An 18,864-nucleotide genomic window follows, 5' to 3' on the forward strand; every position below is an offset into this window, starting at 1 on the left:
GGGGTGCTTTGTGCGGAAGGGGGGGGAGGAGATGTAGTTAGGGTTCTGTTGTGTACTCTCCTCAAGCCTTTTTAAAAATCTCATGAGAAAATGGCCCTTTTCAGAGCCACGAGGTGAAAGAGCCAACGGTTGGGAAGGTACAGATCCCTGAAAAATGCACGCTTGTCTGGTGCGAGCCCACAGCCCGCTAGGGGGTGGGGGTGGGGGCCACCTGCACACCTGCTCCTCCTTCTCAGCCTAACACACTCTTCCCAAGTTAGAGGTTCATCTGACGTAAGTCATTTCTGGTCTTCTTAAATAAGGTGACCAATCATTCTCCTTTAGGGAGGACAGTCCTTTTGTAAGTTCCGTCCTTCCTGGAAAAGTGTCCTCCTACATGTCCTTCTTTTTGATATTGGAAGGTTAGTGTGTAAATATCCTTATTTGATCGATGCAGAGTCAATCCATTGCATGTGATGTGACGTATCTAAATGAGTACTTTTTTTTACAATCATTATTAAAAATTAATAGGCATGTAGCCTGACCAGGCGGTGGTGCAGTGGATAGAGCCTCGGACTGGGACGCGGAGGACCCAGGTTCAAGACCCCCGAGGTCGCCAGCTTGTGCGCAAGCTCATCTGGTTTGAGCAAAGCTCACAGCTTCAGCCCAAGGTCGCTGGCTCCAGCAAGGGGTTACTCGGTCTGCTGTAGCCTCCTGGTCAAGGCACATTTGAGAAATCAATCAATGAACAACTAAGGAACCGCAAGGAAGAATTGATGTTTCTCATCTCTCTCCCTTCCTGTCTGTCTGACTCTGTCTCTCTCACACACACACACACAAAAAATAGGCTGACCTGTGGTGGCGCAGTGGGATAAAGCATCAACCTGGAACACGGAGGTTACCGGTTTGAAACCTTGGGCTTGCCTGGAGCCTGGTCAAGGCACATATGGGAGTTGGTGCTTCCTGCTCCTTCCCCTTCTCTCTCTCTCTCTCTCTTTCTCTCTCACTCCTAAAAATAAAGAAATAAAATTAAAAAAAATAGGCATGTAAGCATAATTATAATATAAAATACTACAAATGTTTATTATGCACTTATCATATTATAGTGTGTTATTGCAATTAATAAAATGTTTCTTTTATTTACAATATTGTTTTCTTCAATTTATTTTTGTCCTTTTCATTATAAAACAGTTGGTCACCTTATCTTAAAGCATCTGGAGCCAAAGTCGTCCCAAACTTTTCATAGACTAAAATGGTGGTTTGTTGTTTTTTGTTTTGTTTTTCTGAAGCTGGAAACAGGGAGGCAGTCAAACAGACTCCCGCATACGCCTGACCGGGACCCACCCGGCACGCCCACCAGGGTGTGATGCTCTGCCCATCCGGGGCGTTGCTCTGTCGCTCTGTCCCGACCAGAGCCACTCTAGCGCCTGGGGCAGAGGCCAAGGAGCCATCCCCAGAGCTCGAGCCATCTTTTGCTCCAATGGAGCCTTGGCTGCGGGAGGGGAAGAGAGAGACAGAGAGTAAGGAGAGGGGGAGGGTGGAGAAGCAGATGGGCGCCTCTCCTGTGTGCCCTGGCCGGGAATCGAACCCAGGACCTCCGCACGCCAGGCCGACGCTCTACCACTGAGCCAACCGGCCAGGGCCTGTTGTTTTTTTTTAATTGAAGATTTTAAATTATTGCAAATGCTTAAATTTTGCGAAAATTCACCATCAGATTCCCAACCTAGCTTGAAAAATGGGGAGAGTTGACAAAAATCGACGTATGCTCAACCAGCAACAAGGGCTGCATAAATTCCCTTTTTCGCCCTGGCCGGTTGGCTCAGTGGTAGAGCGTCGGCCTGGCATGCAGAAGTCCCGGGTTCGATTCCCGGCCAGGGCACACACGAGAAGTGCCCATCTGCTTCTCCACCCCTCCCCCTCTCCTTCCTCTCTGTCTTTCTCTTCCCCTCCCGCAGCTGAGGCTCCATTGGAGCAAAGATGGCCCGGTTACTGGGGATGGCTCCTTGGCCTCTGCCCCAGGCGCTAGAGTGGCTCAGGTCGCGGCAGAGCGACCCCCCCCAGGGGCAGAGCATCGCCCCCTGGTGGGCAGAGCGTCGCCCCCTGGTGGGCGTGCCGGGTGGATCCCGGTCCGGCGGCGCATGCGGGAGTCTGTCTGGCTGTCTCTCTCCCCGTTTCTAGCTTTGGAAAAATACAAAAAAAAAAAAAAATTCCCTTTTTCATTCCCATCTCCCCAACTCTAACTGGAAAGAACCTTTTATTGTCTTTGCCACATTTGCACTAACATGTATTTAGGTGGAGTGGTTTTTTTTGTTTTTTGGTTTTGTTTTTGTTTTTTTTTCTGAAGTTGGAAACGGGGAGGCAGTCAGACAGACTCCCGCATGCGCCCGACCAGGATCCACCCGGCATGCCCACCAGGGGGCAATGCTCTGCCCATCTGGGGTGTCGCTCTGTTGGGACCAGAGCCATTCTAGCGCCTGAGGCAGAGGCCATGGAGCCATCCTCAGCTCCTGGGCCAACTTTGCTTCAATGGAGCCTTGGCTGCGAAAGGTGAAGAGAGAGACAGAGAGGAAGGGGAGGGGGAGGGGTGGAGAAGCAGGTGGGTGCTTCTCCTGTGTGCCCTGGCCGGGAATCGAACCTGGGACTCCTGCACACCAGGCCGATGCTCTACCACTGAGCCAACCGGCCAGGGCCTAGGTGGAGTGTTTAAAATGTGTATTTTACCCTTGGCCAGTTAGCACCTTTGGTTGGAGCATGGTCCCAAGATGCAAAGGTTGCAGGTTTGATCCCTGCTTAGGGCATACACAGGAACAGATGGATGTTTCTGTCTCTCTCTCTCCCTGTCTAAAATCAATAAATAGGCCCTGGCCGGGAGCGGGGGGCAGGGAGGGGGGTGCTACTGGGTCAGGGCAGGTAAGAGAAGGAATCAATGAGTACACAACTAAATGGAACAACTAAGTGAAAGGATTTGATGCTTCTCTCTCTCTCTTCCTTCAAATAAATGGGAAAACATTTTTTTGAAGGAGAAAGAAAAGGAGAGAGATGAGAAGCATCAACTCATAGCTGTGACACTGTAGTTGTTCATTGATTACTTCTCATACATGCCTTGACTAGGGGGCTCAAGATGGCAACCCCACACTCAAGGTGATGAGCCTGCGTTCAAGCCAGCAATCTTGGGGTTTCAAATCTGAGACCTCTGAGTCCCAGGTGGATGCTCTATCTACTGTGCCACCACCGCTTAGGTGGAAAGGTTTTTTTTTTTAATAAATAAAATCAATCAATAAACAATTTTTAAAAATTTTTTTTTATTTTTCTGTAGTTGGAAACAGGGAGGCAGTCAGACAGACTCCCGCATGCGCCCGACTGGGATCCACCTGGCATGCCCACGGGGGGGGGGGGGATGCTCTGCCCATCTGGGGTGTCGCTCTGTTGCAACCAGAGCCATTCTAGTGCCTGAGGCAGAGGCCATAGAGCCATCCTCAGCGCCCGGGCCAACTTTGCTCCCATGGAGCCTTGGCTGCAGGAGGGGAAGAGAGAGACAGAGAGGAAGGAGAGGGGGAGGGGTGGAGAAGCAGATGGGCGCCTCTCCTGTGTGCCCTGGCCGGGAATCGATAAACAATTTTTAAAATGTGAATTTTTACAGTGTATAAAAATTATTTCAAGTGAATGTGAAACTGGCTTTTGTCACTGATTCTTCATGGAAGTCCCTCTGAGTGGACACACAGATTTAACTCATTCTAGTTAAGAACTACTTAACTTGCCATAGTATGAATAGAATGCAATTATTCAGCCATTTCCCTATTAGAGTTGAGGATGATTTTTCTCTCTCCCCTTCCCTCCCTTCCTGTCTTTGTCACTACAAACAATGAATACCCATGCCCCTTTCACAGAAAGCTGGAAACTGGGTTACTTGGATACCTACCCTTTGCATACACAATCTAATAAACTGGTTTCTGGACCAGGTTGCACTTTGGAATCTCCCAGTGAACTTGTCATAAACAGGATTCCAGACCCAGGTTTCCAGAATCAGAACCTCCCAGGGTGGAGCCCAGGATTCCCCGGGGAATTCTGATGCCACCATCCACAGACTAGTGTTTGGACACTACTGGACTCTCCCACCAGCTGTGAGAGGTGTATTGTTCTCATTTTGCCAGTGAACAAAAGGAGACTTGAAGTGACTTGTCCAAGGTTCCATACTTGGCGACAAAGCCAGGACTAGGGACAAAGGACCTCCTGACTCCATCCTTGGGTCCTAGTTGTCTAAGGAAAACACTTTGTCCCCTGTGCTCCCAAATACACCTTCAGCAAATGGCTTTCCCTTTCCCCGATCGGGAGACTTCTAATATTCCAGTGGCTTCTGTGACTTAGGGGAAAGACCTGGGTTGTCTTTCCCCTAAGTCACAGAAGATGGGGCTGGACAGACCTGGTTTAAATCCTTAGTAACCCTCAGAGTGGTAACACTCCTCACACATTTGCTTTGAGAATTAAATGAGATGACATAGCTGAGGTGACCTGAAGTATAAGAAGCACTGAGCAAGAACACAAACCCAATCGTGCTTGTTTCCTAAGAGGAGCTAATGTACGATGTTGGCATTCTACAAGCATCTCATTTGCTTTTCCAGACAGGCAGGTGAGGTAGGTCTCACTGTCTTCATGTCAAAGGTAACCGCACTGAGCCTGCAGAGAGGTTAATGACTAACCTTAAAGGCAGAGCTACAAAGCAGAGTAGCAGGGACTTCAACCCAGGGATCTCACCCCAGTCCCTAAGAGTCACAGTACAGGACTCAAATTTTATCCCAGAACCTGCTCATTTCAGGCTGACAGGGCAACCCCATCTTCAGTCAAGGTGAGTCGTATAAGGCAGGGTTCAACCACGAAGATTTGTCCACCAACTACTTAAAGCTCCCCACACCCCGCAAAATCATTCTCAGAACAGAATACAACTGGCTTCTGCACCAGACCTGTACCTTCACCTCCTCTCCCACCATTCAAAATCCAAGTGAAGAAAACGTCAGTTCCCCAAGGGTCACAGAGCCCAAGAAAAATACTGCAAGTTACTATCAGGCAATAGTTTATTATTTCACACAAAAGTTAGAGACCAAGGCCACAGGGCTATTAAAATCTCCCTTAGCAAACCTTCCCCCACCCCAACCCACCCAACCCCCTGCTATAAAAACAGAACAGAACACAACAGAATACACAGTCGGGCTGAGCCAGGAACAAAGAGTGGCTCCAACAAAAAACAAGACAAACACAAGACATAACCTCTTGGAACATTTATGTGAAAACTGCCATGGCCCATGAGGAATGTGGTCATGGTACGTCAACAAAGACACTGCAAACCCAGGGCTTTTGGAGGTTGAGGACGGTTGCTACTTCTGGTCACGTCTTCTGGGCTCTGCTGTGCAGGAACAGGGGATGGGGCTGGGGGTTCTGAGGGCTGGAAAGAACCCCACGTCCCACTCTGGAAGTTCAGGTCATTGGCTGGATGTGCTTCTCGTTGGGAAGATGCCGCAGACTCCTTCCTTGTCAGAGAGCGAGGGATGGGGCTGGGGGGCTGACAGCTTCCCATGCCCAAGGGAAGGGAATCCAGCGAAGAGATTTTCCCTCCCTAGAAAGAGGTCCCTCCGCTGGACAAAGTCCATGGCCCCAAGAGCCAACAGGCGTGCATCACATGGCATAAAGCCCCATGGCAACCGTTGCCACCAGGAAGCTGAGTGTGAGAACCCATCGGACGAGTGGTGCCTGGGAGAGGATGTTGAGCTGGGGCTTCCCTCTGGGAGTCTCGGTGGGGGTCAAATCTGAAAGAGAAAGGGGGTCAATGTCAACAACAGGTGGACAGAGATAGGGTGCCTAACTTCACAGAAAAACACAGCACACAGGCATCAGCAGTCTCTAGTATAGTCCCGCTCAATGCCAGGATTCTGCTACAATACAAACAGCTGGCCCTCTAGCCACTGCTTGCACACCTCCAAAGACAGGGAAATTACTACTTCTCCTAACTATCTATTTTCCCCTTTTCAGCCAGCCTACATTATGCGACCACGCCCTCCAGAGGTACTCCAGGGACTACCCTTTGAGAACTGGTGCATTAAGGCAATGTCACCTCATCCCACACCAGGTAGCCAATCCCATCAGTACTGAGCATATGCCAACACTCCCAGGCACAATCCCAGCATGGGTCCACATGGTCCTGACACATGGGAAAGCCTCAAGGGAGGCAGGTTAGGGTAGCACCAAGCAGGCAGTGAGCTTCACATCTCCACTCTTCTGACTCTCACAGCCACACTCCCGCTCCCAGGGGTCAGGCTTGCTAAGGAACCATTCTGTAGAGCACTTGGGTATTTTTAAAAGTTTCCCAGATACCCTCTCAGCACAGCCACAGCCTCGATACCTCTTTGAGGCAGGAAAGAGGGACTAACATGCTAGAAGACCCAGAAGTTAGGTGTCTTCCTAGCATCCCGTAGAGGGGCAACAGCAAGAAATAGTCCCAGACTCCCTGTCCCACATCACAGGTCTCCACTCAGGAATTGTTAAAGGGCCCCAAAGGAACCCACATTAAGGGAGGGGGGCTTTGCCCCTGACTTCTGAGGGTTCTCTGTGTGCAAATCTGCACTTTTGCACCAATGACCTAGAATTCAACTGCCTCTGGTTTTAGAGATGGGGAAACTTAGGTAAGGAGAGGTCACATGGCTTGCCTAGAGTCACACACTGAAGGCTGACCTCATGCCCTTTTGCTTGTACCCACTTCTCATTTAAAACATTCAGAAGACAGAAGAGTCAAGAGATACTGGAGCCAGAGAGCTGGGTCACATGCCCCTCCACTGGAGCCCAGGAGACACTGCCCCCTAGAGGCCCTCACCTTGCGTCCCACTGCCAGCGCGCCTGCGGACCCCCGGTGCCTGCGAGGGGCTCTGGTCCTCAGCTTCCTGGGTCAGCAGCTCCTGCAACTCCTCAAACAGCTGGAAGACAGAAGACACACGTGCCACCTAAGTGAGGGATGGCGCTATGGGATGTGAAGTCTCGCTATGAACTATTTAGGACATAACAACACCCGTAAGAAAAACACTGACCATTCATGTACTTTTCATCCAGCTTAAGGGATAAGATGTGACAAGTGCATCTGCCTCGCCTGCCTGCTGTTCCCCAGGGCTCCTCAATAACACCCACCCTGGACTTCGGGTTCCCTGTCACCATTCATGACCTTCACGTCCCTCTGCAGAGCATTTTCATGAATGGGCCCAAGTCTATAGTCCCCCTTGGAAAGCATGTTTCATGGGACTCATTAGCGGGGATTTTCAATGGGGAAGCAACAGCTCCTAAGGGTTTGGTGCCTGGACCGAGGCTAACCCAGAGGTCAGGGGCAAGGGCCAGTCCTCCAGCAGGGCTCTTCCTCCAGATCCCTGTCCTTCTACAACACTTCTCTTGGAAACTCAACCAACCAGGTTTGGTTTGTTGTTATTTAGGGAACTGCAAGGGGTGGGGGCATTGCTCTATTACTAGAGCTGAGAACAGGAAGCCAGGAGCTTGGAGGTCCAGTCCCCATAGCTCCTCCAGGTGGGAGGAGAGCAACATCTGGGTTAGAAGGACCCCCCCCCCCCAACACCTACCACCCTCCAGCTCTACCCAGGAACTCCTGCCTCCAGGCCTTCCTCAAAGCTCATCTTGCCCCTTGACTTGAGGTTCCTGAAGTAATGTGTATCCTGCCTTCGTGGCTGGCCTGAGAGGCCTCAGAGGCCGCATCTGCACCACCTCTAACCTCTGCAGTGCCAACCTGGCTACACACAAATGCACACACAACTTGAATGTTGTCACAGAGTGCTACAACTGTGACACTCATGCCCCATAAGAACAGTAGCTAACATTAGAGGGCTGACCCTTTCTCCAAGCCCTACTATGGGGACTTTATCGGTATAAATTCACTTAACCCTCACAACTCTAAGAGACAGGTATATTTACATTCCCATTTTACAGACAGGGAAACAAGTACAGAGAGAATAAGGGATTTTTCTAAAACCACCAAGCCAGGAAGAGGCAGAACTGAAACCCAGGCTCCTGCATCCCTGCACTTAACGATGACCCTCTGCCCACCCACCTCCCCTGATATAAGAGCACTTAACGATGACCCTCTGCCCTGCCCACCCACCTCCCCTGATATAAGAGCGTTTAACGATGACCCTCTGCCCACCCACCTCCCCTGATATAAGAGTCCCTTGGAGGATCAGCTAGGGGACGTGGTGGCTATCCTGGGCTGCCAGACTCTCACCTGAATGTTGAGCAGGAATGCGGTCTTGGCCTCTTCGGTGACCCTGTGCCTGACCTCAGGGGTCATCTCCAGGGAATTCATGCGGGAGCGGTACAGCTGCTTGAACTTGGTGGCACTGGCGATGTTGGGGAAGGTGAAGAAGGCCAGGCCCTCGCCGGAGCTGGGCAGGTCCAAGGCCTTCTGAGCAATCTTCTTGAGGACCTGGCCCCCAGACAGATCACCCAGGTAGCGGGTGTAGGCGTGAGCCACCAGCAGCTCGGGCTCCCTGCACCCCACCTCTTGGAGTCGCTGCACATAGCGCCTGGTGGCCTGTGTGTAGGGGACGGCCTCCTGCCAGGTGGGCCCGTACCAGAAGGCCAAGTCCTGCTCTAGGGCAGCTGTGCGGTGCAGGTCTTCCGGGAAGTAGAGGGGGGCATAGACGGGGTTCTCCTTGTTGCGCTCAATCTCCTCCTCCAGGGCCTTGTACACGTGGAACAGGGAGGCCATCACCAGCTGAAACCAGAGTGCGCAGGTCAGGCTGCTGCATCATACAAGAGCCCCCATCCAGCCTTCACTGCTGCCTTCACGGCGGCCCTCGTCCCGTCCCCAGGCTGGGCTCCCACCTCCTGCCCCTCCCTCCAAACCTCCCCACACAGCAGTCAGAGGGAGTGTCACACGAGAAAAAGCTGATCGCTCACTTTCTGAGCCTAAAGCCCTTTTACCTCACTGGGTTAACGGCCTAACCTAATTCTCATAAAATCCAACAGAGTTGCTAGCCCCATTTTACAGAAAAACAAATTATGTCTCAGAGGGCATGAGACGTTGAGGTTGCGCAGTTAGTAAGAAATGAAACTGGAGTCAAGCTCAGGGGCTGCTAGGAAGCTATCATGGCTCTGGAGCAAGGGAATGACTAAATAAAAGTGCTTCTAAGAAACACAGGTGCCTCTGGCCTTTGACCTCTGGGTGACCAGCTGCAGGGCCCAGTCTCCTTCCTAGAGGCCCACTCTGAACCCTCCCACATCTGGATATGGGTCTAGGGTGACAGGCCCAGTCAGCTTGGCTGGGGGGATTCTTTTTTTTTTTAAATTTTATTTTATTTATTCATTTTAGAGAGGAGAGAGAGGGGGAGAGAGAAACAGAGAGAGAGGAGAGAGAGACAGGGGGGAGGAGCTGGAAGCATCAACTCCCATATGTGCCTTGACCAGGCAAGCCCAGGGTTTCAAACCGGCGACCTCAGCATTTCTAGGTCGACGCTTTATCCACTGCGCCACCACAGGTCAGGCTGGGGGGATTCTTGTTACACATTAATACTCTAGTTTGAGTTTGAACGAGGACAAAGTTTAGACATTCCAGTTGAGGTATTCAGGTTATTTCTGAGCCATAAACCTTCCCAGCCGCCCCATTTCTCAATGGGGTAGACAGCCAGGCAGTCTGGTACAGAATAACCTGTGCTTCTAAGTGTGAGCAACCTGGTCCTAACCTTGGCTCAGCCAGCTGGCAGCTGGGTAACCATGGGTGAACCACTCTCCCTCTCTGGGTGATCTGAGGTCTGAGTGACTCTGTGCAAGTCCAGCCTTGAACCCCATCCCCTGCAAAGGGAATAATCCGACCACATACTAAATGGGGTTGGTGTGACAGTCGAGCAGTATGACACAGGTAAGCACTGGGCACAGCCTGGCATGTTGATGCAGCCTGGCACCCAGAACTCAAGTCAGCACCCACTCTGAACTTAGTGGCCTCGAGGTAAAATCCCAATCTACAGTGGCTGGGGACAGGACATTCCAATAGTCACCCACCTCCTGCTCCCACTGCCCCAGCCACAAAACAGCAACCGTGTGTAAGTCATCTTTGAGAGGGGGAAGGTGGAGGGTGAGGAAGAGGGAGCAAGGGCTAGACCCAGCACCCACAGGACAGAGCCAAGGGCCTGAACCCCCTAGAACTGCTGGTGAAATCTCCTCTCGCTGCAACGCCTCTCAGGTTGGAAGTGGGGAAGACCCAGACTGTAAAAGGGCGGGGTGTCAGGAGTGCTGGGATAAAGCTCCCCCACCTGCTCTGTTCAACCTGAACACGCCTTTCCTCATGCTGATGTTTTATTTATTTATTTATTTATTTTCTTTTACAAGGACAGAGAGAGAGTCAGAGAGAGGGATAGATAGGGACAGACAGACAGGAACGGAGAGAGATGAGAAGCATCAATCATCAGTTTTTCGTTGCGACACCTTAGTTGTTCATTGATTGCTTTCTCATATGTGCCTTGACTGAGGACCTTCAGCAGACCGAGTAACCCCCTTGCTCGAGCCAGCAACCTTGGGTCCAAGCAGGTGAGCTTTTTGCTCAAGCCAGATGAGCCCCGCTCAAGCTGGCAACCTCAGGGTCTCGAACCTGAGTCCTTCCGCATCCCAGTCCGACGCTCTATCCACTGCGCCACCACCTGGTCAGGCCTCATGCTGATGTTTTAATAAGAGGCAGGAGGCATGTGTCTGGTTCTTTGTCAAGAGCTTCCCTGCTATTTGCATGAATTTCACAACCATGCTGGGAAATAGCAAAGTCATTATCTAGCTTAAAAGTGAGTGCTTTAAAAACCCTGAAGTTAAAATCCCATTTTAAGCCCTGGCCATGTAGCTCAGTTAGTAAGAGCATCATCTAGAAACACCAAGGTTGCAGGTTCCATCCCCAGTCAGGGCACAACTAAGTGGACCAACAAGTGAATGCCGCTCTCTCTCTCCCCCTTCCTGTCTAAAAGCAATCAATCAATAAAAAATAATAATAATAAAAACTAAAACCCCACTTCACAGATGAAGGAAACCTTGCCTTAGGGAGGTAAGATGAGGTGTCTACAGTCTCACCGTTAGAAGTAAGGAGCAGTATGAGGTACTTACTACCCCTTGCCTTCAGAGGCAGATTAGAATTAAGTCAGGCCTCTGAAATGAGGCTAGCGTTGGTTTGATTTTGGCCTTTCCCATTTACTTACTAGCTGTGTGACTTTGTGTTAATTACTTAACCTCTTTGAGCCTTCCCTCCCCCATCTTTTCATGATTAAGTCAAAAATTAGATATCAAGTGTATAAAATGCCCAACTTGAAACAGGTGCTCAGCTGATGGCACTACTGCCCCAGCCCCTCCACAATACTATATAGCAGATTATGAATTTGCTGTATGACCTTGGGTGAGTCACCACCGCTCTATGAGCCTCAATGTCATCATCTATAAAATGATTCTCTCAGACATTCCCACCTAGTCCCTCAGCCTCTCTGATCTCAGTCCTACTGAATCTCTGGCCTGAGCCTTGGGCACACCCACACCTGTCATACCCTCCACCAGGGCTGGTCCAACATACCTTAAAGCCTTCTCGAGTCACCTGACCCTTCTGAAAATTCTTCATGAACTCGGCGTTCTCTGCCTGGATGTGCACTTCCTTGGTGGCCTCCTTCAGGGCCTCTGACAAATCCTGGGGCATGCTGCAGAGGGAAGGAAGGGAGGGTGAGTAAGGCATAGCTGTGAGCAGGGTTCTTCCAGAGGCTGTGCCTCTGAGGGGGCCTCTCACCTATAGGGGGCCTTCAATAGATCTTGGCTGTATTAGGCTTCTCCAAAGAAACAAGTCCAGCCTCTCAACTAATACACAAGCCACATTCCCAAATGCCTCAAGATACAGGCCCATCAACACTCTTCAGCCACTAAAATAAATTATAATACGGTCCCCTAAACCAAGGGGAAAATCCTGGCACCAGTTATTCTAATGAAGGGGGAGGAGGAGGCAGCACAACCCAGGCAGAAGCAGCAGTGGGCAGGGTGAGCATTCTTACTCAACTTCCTAATTTCTTTGATGGGTTTTTTAGACTCAAGATTTAATTCATTTCTTGTGCTGAGATTCCACATACAAATCTCATGATCCACTATAATATACACATTATAAAATCATTTGGGTTAAAATGCCTGAGTAAATGCTATGCTTTACTCAAAGAAAAACTTTCTGGGAGTCCGGAATTTCTGCCGTATTTCAGTATCCGCGTCCCACAGAACTGTCATTTCTCCTCTCTCTTCCAAAACCCTTGCAAGAGACATCAACCCCTGTTCTGTACACGCAGATCAAAATCTTGGGATATAGGAAGGAGCCAGGCTCAGATGTGGACAGATAACCAAGCTTCCAAGCCCAGTTCTGCCACCTGCTAGCTGAGCAACCTTGGGCTTGCTGCCTCCCTCATCTGTAAAATGGGGACACATTCACAGCGATGTCTTGACAGCTAGTGAGGGGGGACCTGGCCAAGAGTGGGCTCTCGTAAGAGAACCACACACCAGGCTCAGGCAGCCGGAAGGATGCTAGATTAAGCAAATGGCACTTCCAAATGCACTCAAAAGTCCCATACCAAAAACAAAGTTGGATACCATAGCAACACTCCCATGGGCAGGTCACCCACCTCCCTTCCCGGTAGCCAGGCACCTAAGCTTTCATTCCTCTAACACACGTGTACAAGCAGGACTGGAACCCAGCCCGTCCTTACTCCCAATCCCAAGTGTTGCTCCCGGCTCAGCAGTGTTGCTTCCCGGCTCCGTCTGGGCCAGTCCGGAGGGCCGGTCCCGGAGTCCCCCACCCCGCCACCCAGTGCTTGCCTGTCGGGCTGTGGGCGCTCCATTTGGCCGTCGCTAGGCTGGCTCGGTGCTGACTGAGGGCTGGCTCCAACGTCTAGAGACCGGAGAAATGAGGCAGGCGAGTGACTGTGCCCAACTGGGTCCCCGCCTTCCATTTATCCTCCCGGGCTCGGGTCACGTGGCCACCGCCCAACAGCTGATCCCAACTTTCCGGCCAGACATTGCAACACCCCGGCCTGCGCCCCGCCCGCAGCCTAGCCCGCGGGGGTGGAGGGGAAGCGGTCACATGAGCCTTGGAAAACAAAGCCTTTTACAGGACATGAAAAAAAAGCTCTCCTAGAAATCTAAGCAGCTGTGTGATTTGGCCCCCTCCAGAAACCTGCACCCAGTGATGGGTCTAGGGCACCCCAGGAATCTGAGGTTTCCAGAGAGCTGGGAGGAAGTGCTTCTCAGAGATGGAAGCTGGCGGGCAACAGGAGAACCTTCAGTGGGGTTCCTAGCCCTCAGTCCAGCCTTGCTTCTTCCAGTTGTAACTGGAAGCCCAGGACTTGGTTAGAACACACACACACTCCCCCACTGGCAACCCCGGAGCCCAGGAGGACAGGTCAGGGCTGGTCCTACTCTGTCCTCTGTCCCACTGGTGATCTTGCAGCCCTTCCCCTGCTGATTCAGCTCCCCGACTTCCCCTTCTCGATCTCAACCACAACAATGATCCAATAAGGCCCCCAAGGAGTCCACATCCTAATCACCAGAACCTGTGAATTTGTTACCTACAGGGCAAAAGGGATTTTGCTGATGTAAATAGATTAAAGACCTTGAGATGGAAAGGTTATCCTGGATTAACCACCTGGGGCCTAATGTAATCACAAAAGTCCTTACAAGGTGGAGGCTGCAGGGTTACAGATACGGAAAGGGATGCGACAAGGGGGGCAGAGGAGAGAGAGGGAGAGAGACTAGAAGATGCTCTCTCTGCTGCTGACTTTGGAATGGAGTTAGCGGCCACGAGCCAAGGAAAGCAGGCCGCCTCAGAAGCTGGAAAACATGAGGAAGTGGATTCTCCTTAGAACTGCAGAAAGAATACACCCCGGCCACCCCAATTTTGGGACTTCTGACCCCCAGAGAATAAATCTGTGTTTTAGCATGGTATCTCGTAACAGCCATAGGGAACGATACAGCCTCCCTCAAGGCCTGTTTTCCTCACACCTGGCGCGGAGAATCAGCTTTGGAAGGTAGGAGAAAGGGATGGATAGTGGAACCCTGGGAGATTTACCCTCAGTGGCTCCCTTTCCCCCTCTCCCAGCGTGGCACCTGGCATTCCCTTGGTAAAGCTTTAATCTGCCAGAACCCACCACCCCCTTCTCTGGTCTTTCTTTTCAGAGTCTTTGGCTTGAACAACTAGAATGGGCTGGGTTTTTGTTTTGTTTTTTATGAGCACTAGAGACACAAAATTGAAGAAACTAGAAGCCCACCTTGACAAAGAATGTGTGCTCAGGATCCTAGTGGGGGGGGGGGTGTCTGGACACAAGGAAAATGACCCAGAAAGGAGACCGGGGCAGGCTGGCGGGGAATGGTGGGGCAAGGAGACAAATGTGGGTGGAATACTGGAAAGGAACACCAAGGTCCGCTCTGAGCCAGCCTTCTCCCAAGCATGGCTCATCCTCACCAAACCAGGGGGTGGGAGTTCACCTGCGGTGGGAGGGTCATGACCCCAGAGCTGTCCATGCACTAACACCTGGAACCTGTGAAGATGTTACCATTGGAAAGACTAATTAGAGTTTGTGGATGAATTCAAGGTTACAGGTTTTATTTTATTTTTCAAAGATACTTTTAGTCCCTGGACAGTTAGCTCAGTTGGTTAGAGTGTTAGCCCAATATACTAAGATTCTGGGTTCAATCCTTGGTCAGGGTACAAAAGAGTCAGCCAATGAATGTACAGATACATGTAACAACAAATTGATGCCTCTCTCTCTCTCTCTCTCCCCCCTCCTTCCTCTCTCTCTCTCTCTCTCTCTGAAATCATTAAATTAAAAAAATTTTTTTAAGAAAAAGACACTCTTGGCCTGACCTGTGGTGGCGCAGTGGATAAAGCGTCGACCTGGAAATGCTGAGGTCGCCGGTTCGAAATCCTGGGCTTGCCTGGTCAAGACACATATGGGAGTTGACGCTTCCAGCTCCTCCCCCCGTCTCTCTCTCCTCTCTCTCCCTCTCTGTCTCTCTCTCTCCTCTCTAAAAAATGAATAAATAAAAATTAAAAAAAAAAAGAAAAGAAAAAGACACTCTTATTGTACCAAGGTAAGCCCACATACACCTTCATACACCAAAATCTATTTTTAGAAGTTATTTTTTTTTTTTTTTTTTTACAGAGACAGAGAGTGAGTCAGAGAGAGGGACAGACAGGGACAGACAGACAGGAACGGAGAGAGATGAGAAGCATCAATCATTAGTTTTCATTGCGCGTTGCAACACCTTAGTTGTTCATTGATTGCTTTCTCATATGTGCCTTGACCATGGGCCTTCAGCAGACTGAGTAACCCCTTGCTGGAGCCAGCGACCTTGGGTTCACGCTGGTGGGCTTTTGCTCAAACCAGATGAGCCCGCGCTCAAGCTGGTGACCTCAGGGTCTCGAACCTGGGTCTTCCGCATCCCAGTCCGACACTCCATCCACTGCGCCACCGCCCAGTCAGGCTTAGAAGTTATTATTTCAAAAGAAGAGAAAAGAGTGAGAATCTCAGATTTGGGATTAACATACTATTTATAAAAAAGTGAGTTTTATGGATGTGTGTGTGTGTGTAGGTAAATATAGCCTGACCTATGGTGGCGCAGTGTATAAAGCATCAACCGAGAACACTACTAAGGTCGCTGGTTCAAAACACTGGGTTTGCCCAGTCAAGGCACATATGGAACTTGATACTTCCTGCTTCTCCCCATTACTCTCTCTCTCTCTCTAAATGAATAAATAAAATCTTTTTAAAAAAAGATTACAAACTTTAAAATAGGGAGATGATCCTGGATCTTCTGCATGGGCCCAGGCTAATCCCATAAATCCTTCAAAGTACAGAACTTTCCCTGGCAGAGGAAGACGGGACATGGCAGGAGAAGTTGGAGATGGGGAGCATGCGGGAGACTCGGTGATTACAGTGTTAAATCAGGGGGAGCACTGTTTTAGGCAGCAGGGCAAGGGCCCCCAAATCCAGGACAAGTCAAGGCCCCCTGGTGGGACAAACGTGGCGTGGACAAGCAGCCACGTGGAGATCAGTGTGGCTGGAGCCCAGAGAGGGAGAGGCAGACAGGAGACGAGAGCAGGGAGAGAGGGGGACCGAGCCCGCAGAGCCTACCGGCTGTGGCAAGGACCCTCTGTGAGGAGGGGAGACCGCAGGGTTTGGAACGGAGCAGAGATGGGATATGGCTTCAGTTTTGCTGGGCTCAGTGGTGAGATTGGGCTGAGGAAGGCCAAGGGCAGGAGGCTACCTACTGCAGTAATCCAGGGGAAAGATGGCTGTGGCTTGGACAGGACAGGATGAGAAGTGGCCCAGGTTAGCCATGTGTTAAAGGCAGAGGCATCAAGACTTTCAGAATAAAGAGTGGGTTGGGTTGTGGGAGAGAATTGCAGTCAAGGATGATTCCAAAGGTTTTGGTTCATCTAACTGGGAAGACAGAATTGCCAGTTTACTATGATGGGGCGGGGGTTGGGGGTGGGGGGGAGGCACAGCAGCTCAGTCTTGGACAAATCGATTTTGAGATGTATGGGACAGGACTTTGCAAACAATGTGATAAATAGGAGCCTTTTGTCCTTTTCTAGAAGTTTCACTTCCTCTAGCCTGCCTTGAACGCTGTCCTTTCACCCACCATCCAGAGGGAGCCCTAGGAAGCTGCAGAGTGACTCAGCAAAATCTTCCTGCCCATTTGTCTCCACGAGTACCCCCCCTCCCAACTGTGACACAGCAGAAATGCAGCTGCACGAGGGGGATGAGGAAATCTCAACTCAGCATTCCGCAGGCACCGCCCAGCCTGCCGCCTGCCTGGAAAACAGAAGTGGTTTGGGCTGCTGGCTTGGCCAAGCTGTGGCTCCCAAGGTTCTAATTGTGAAAGGCGGAGGCAAGGCGCCAGCTAAGACTGGGAACACATTAGGGAGCCTCTGCCTCCCCAATAGGAGCTGGACGGGGTTTTGAGAGGATAGAGAAACCCCTCCTGAGTATCCTCAAGCAGAGGCACCCCTGATAAACAAGATTACACAGGGTGCCCTGACTCCACTCATGCCCCACACCTACCGGAGAGGACATGCTTTGGACCCAGCAGGGCAGGGCCCCCAGTGGTGATGGGCAGCCTGAATGGAGCACAGCCTTCCTCAGTAAGGCAGACAAACCCAAGTCAGAAAAGGCATCCCCAGACTGGACACTGAAGCTCTCTGGGATGTAAACAAGGTTAAGACCCCATGACAGACTGGGAGAAAATGTTTGCCGCACGTGTGACGGACAGGAGATGAACATTCCTAATAAAAGCGCTCCCGAAAGCAGTAAGACAGTTATGGGGAAGGGTTAACATTTAATAGTGGGTGCTTACAATAGTGAAGATCTGAAAACAGCCCAAGTGTCCGTCAGTGGATGAGTGTATTAAAAAGCTTTGGTACATATATACTATGGAATGCCACTCAGCCATAAGAAATGATGACATCGGATCCTTTACAACAACATGGATGGACCTTGATGACATTACACTGAGCGAAATAAGTAAATCAGAAAAAACTGAGAACTATATGATCCCATACATAGGTGGGACATAAAAATGAGACTCAGAGACATGGACAAGAGTATGGGGGTTACGGGGTGAGGTGGAGGAGAGGGAGGGGGTTGGGGGAGGGGAGGGGCACAAAGAAAACCAGTTAGAAGGTGATGGAAGACAATTGGACTTTGGGTGATGGGAATGCAGCATAATCAAATGTCAAAATAACCTGGAGATGTTTTCTCTGAACATATGTACCCTGATTTATCAATGTCACCCCATTAAAATTAATTTAAAAAAATAGTGGGTGCTTAGCATAAGCCTCCTGGGAGGGCAGGGAGCCAAAAAAAGAGAAGGCCAGCTGAATGACTGAACCCCTTTCTGTTCTTTTCTCCTTTGCTCCTCTTCTTGCTCCCAGTTTTGCAGCTAAGGCAACAGGTGGCCGCACCACTCCCCTGGTCAACAGCCTTCGGTAGCTCCCCATTGCCTTTGGGATAAAGTACAAGCTTGTTAGCCTGGCACACCTTGCCTGCTGCCCTGGGCCTGGCTACCTTACCAGCAAGGGGATCTCACCCCACTCCCTCCCTTAAACCATATGTGCCAGTCTCAGAAATACTCCCCACTCCAACTATGTATTAAGACGCCCATCCCTCTGGGCCTTTGCTCAGGTGGTACCTCTTGCCTAGAATGTCCTCTCTTCCCCTTTGCCAGGATAGTCATCTTTCAACACTCAGCTCAGAAAGGGATTTTAGACCTCAATGAAAGAGCTAAACCTATAAAATGTATTCTATAGATTAAATCATAAAGGAAAATCTTAGTGACCTTAGATTTGGCAAAGATTTCTCAAGTACGACACCGAAAGCACAAATGTTAAGGAGGAAAAATCAACCAATGGGACTTTATCAAAATAAAAACATTTGCTCTTCAAAAGATACTGTTATGAAAAAAAGGGGGGCAAGCCAGAGACTAGGAGAAAATATTTGTAAACATATTTCCAACAAAGGACTTATCTCTAACAATATGTAGACCTATGGTGGCGCAGTGGATAAAGCATCGACCTGGAAATGCTGAGGTCGCTGGTTCAAAACCCTGGGCTTGCCTGGTCAAGGCACATATGGGAGTTGATGCTTCCAGCTCCTCCCCTCTCCTCTCTCTCTCTCTCTCTCTCTCTCTCTCTCTCTCTCTCTCTGTCTCTCCCTCTCCTCTCTAAAATGAATAAATAAATAAATAATTAAAAATAGTATTTAAAAAAAAAAAAAAAAAAGAAATGTATCTGGAGATACATGCCTGACCAGGTGGTGGCGCAGTGGATAGAGCGTCGGACTGGGATGCGGAAGG

General features: G+C 50.2%; 1 protein-coding gene across 1 annotated transcript; it reads right to left on the reverse strand.

The window, feature by feature from the left end:
• Positions 1 to 5,138: 5,138 nt before the first annotated feature.
• On the reverse strand, positions 5,139 to 12,975 carry HMOX1 (heme oxygenase 1). Its single transcript, XM_066259756.1, has 5 exons — positions 12,829 to 12,975; positions 11,558 to 11,678; positions 8,243 to 8,734; positions 6,839 to 6,938; positions 5,139 to 5,777 (listed from the first exon to the last, which is right to left on the reverse strand). The coding sequence occupies exons 1-5, from the start codon at positions 12,960 to 12,962 to the stop codon at positions 5,647 to 5,649; spliced, it is 978 nt and encodes a 325-aa protein (XP_066115853.1). The 5' UTR covers positions 12,963 to 12,975; the 3' UTR covers positions 5,139 to 5,646.
• Positions 12,976 to 18,864: the final 5,889 nt, after the last annotated feature.

The sequence above is a fragment of the Saccopteryx bilineata genome, chromosome 1 (assembly GCF_036850765.1).
Source record: "Saccopteryx bilineata isolate mSacBil1 chromosome 1, mSacBil1_pri_phased_curated, whole genome shotgun sequence".
Lineage (NCBI taxonomy): Eukaryota > Metazoa > Chordata > Mammalia > Chiroptera > Emballonuridae > Saccopteryx > Saccopteryx bilineata.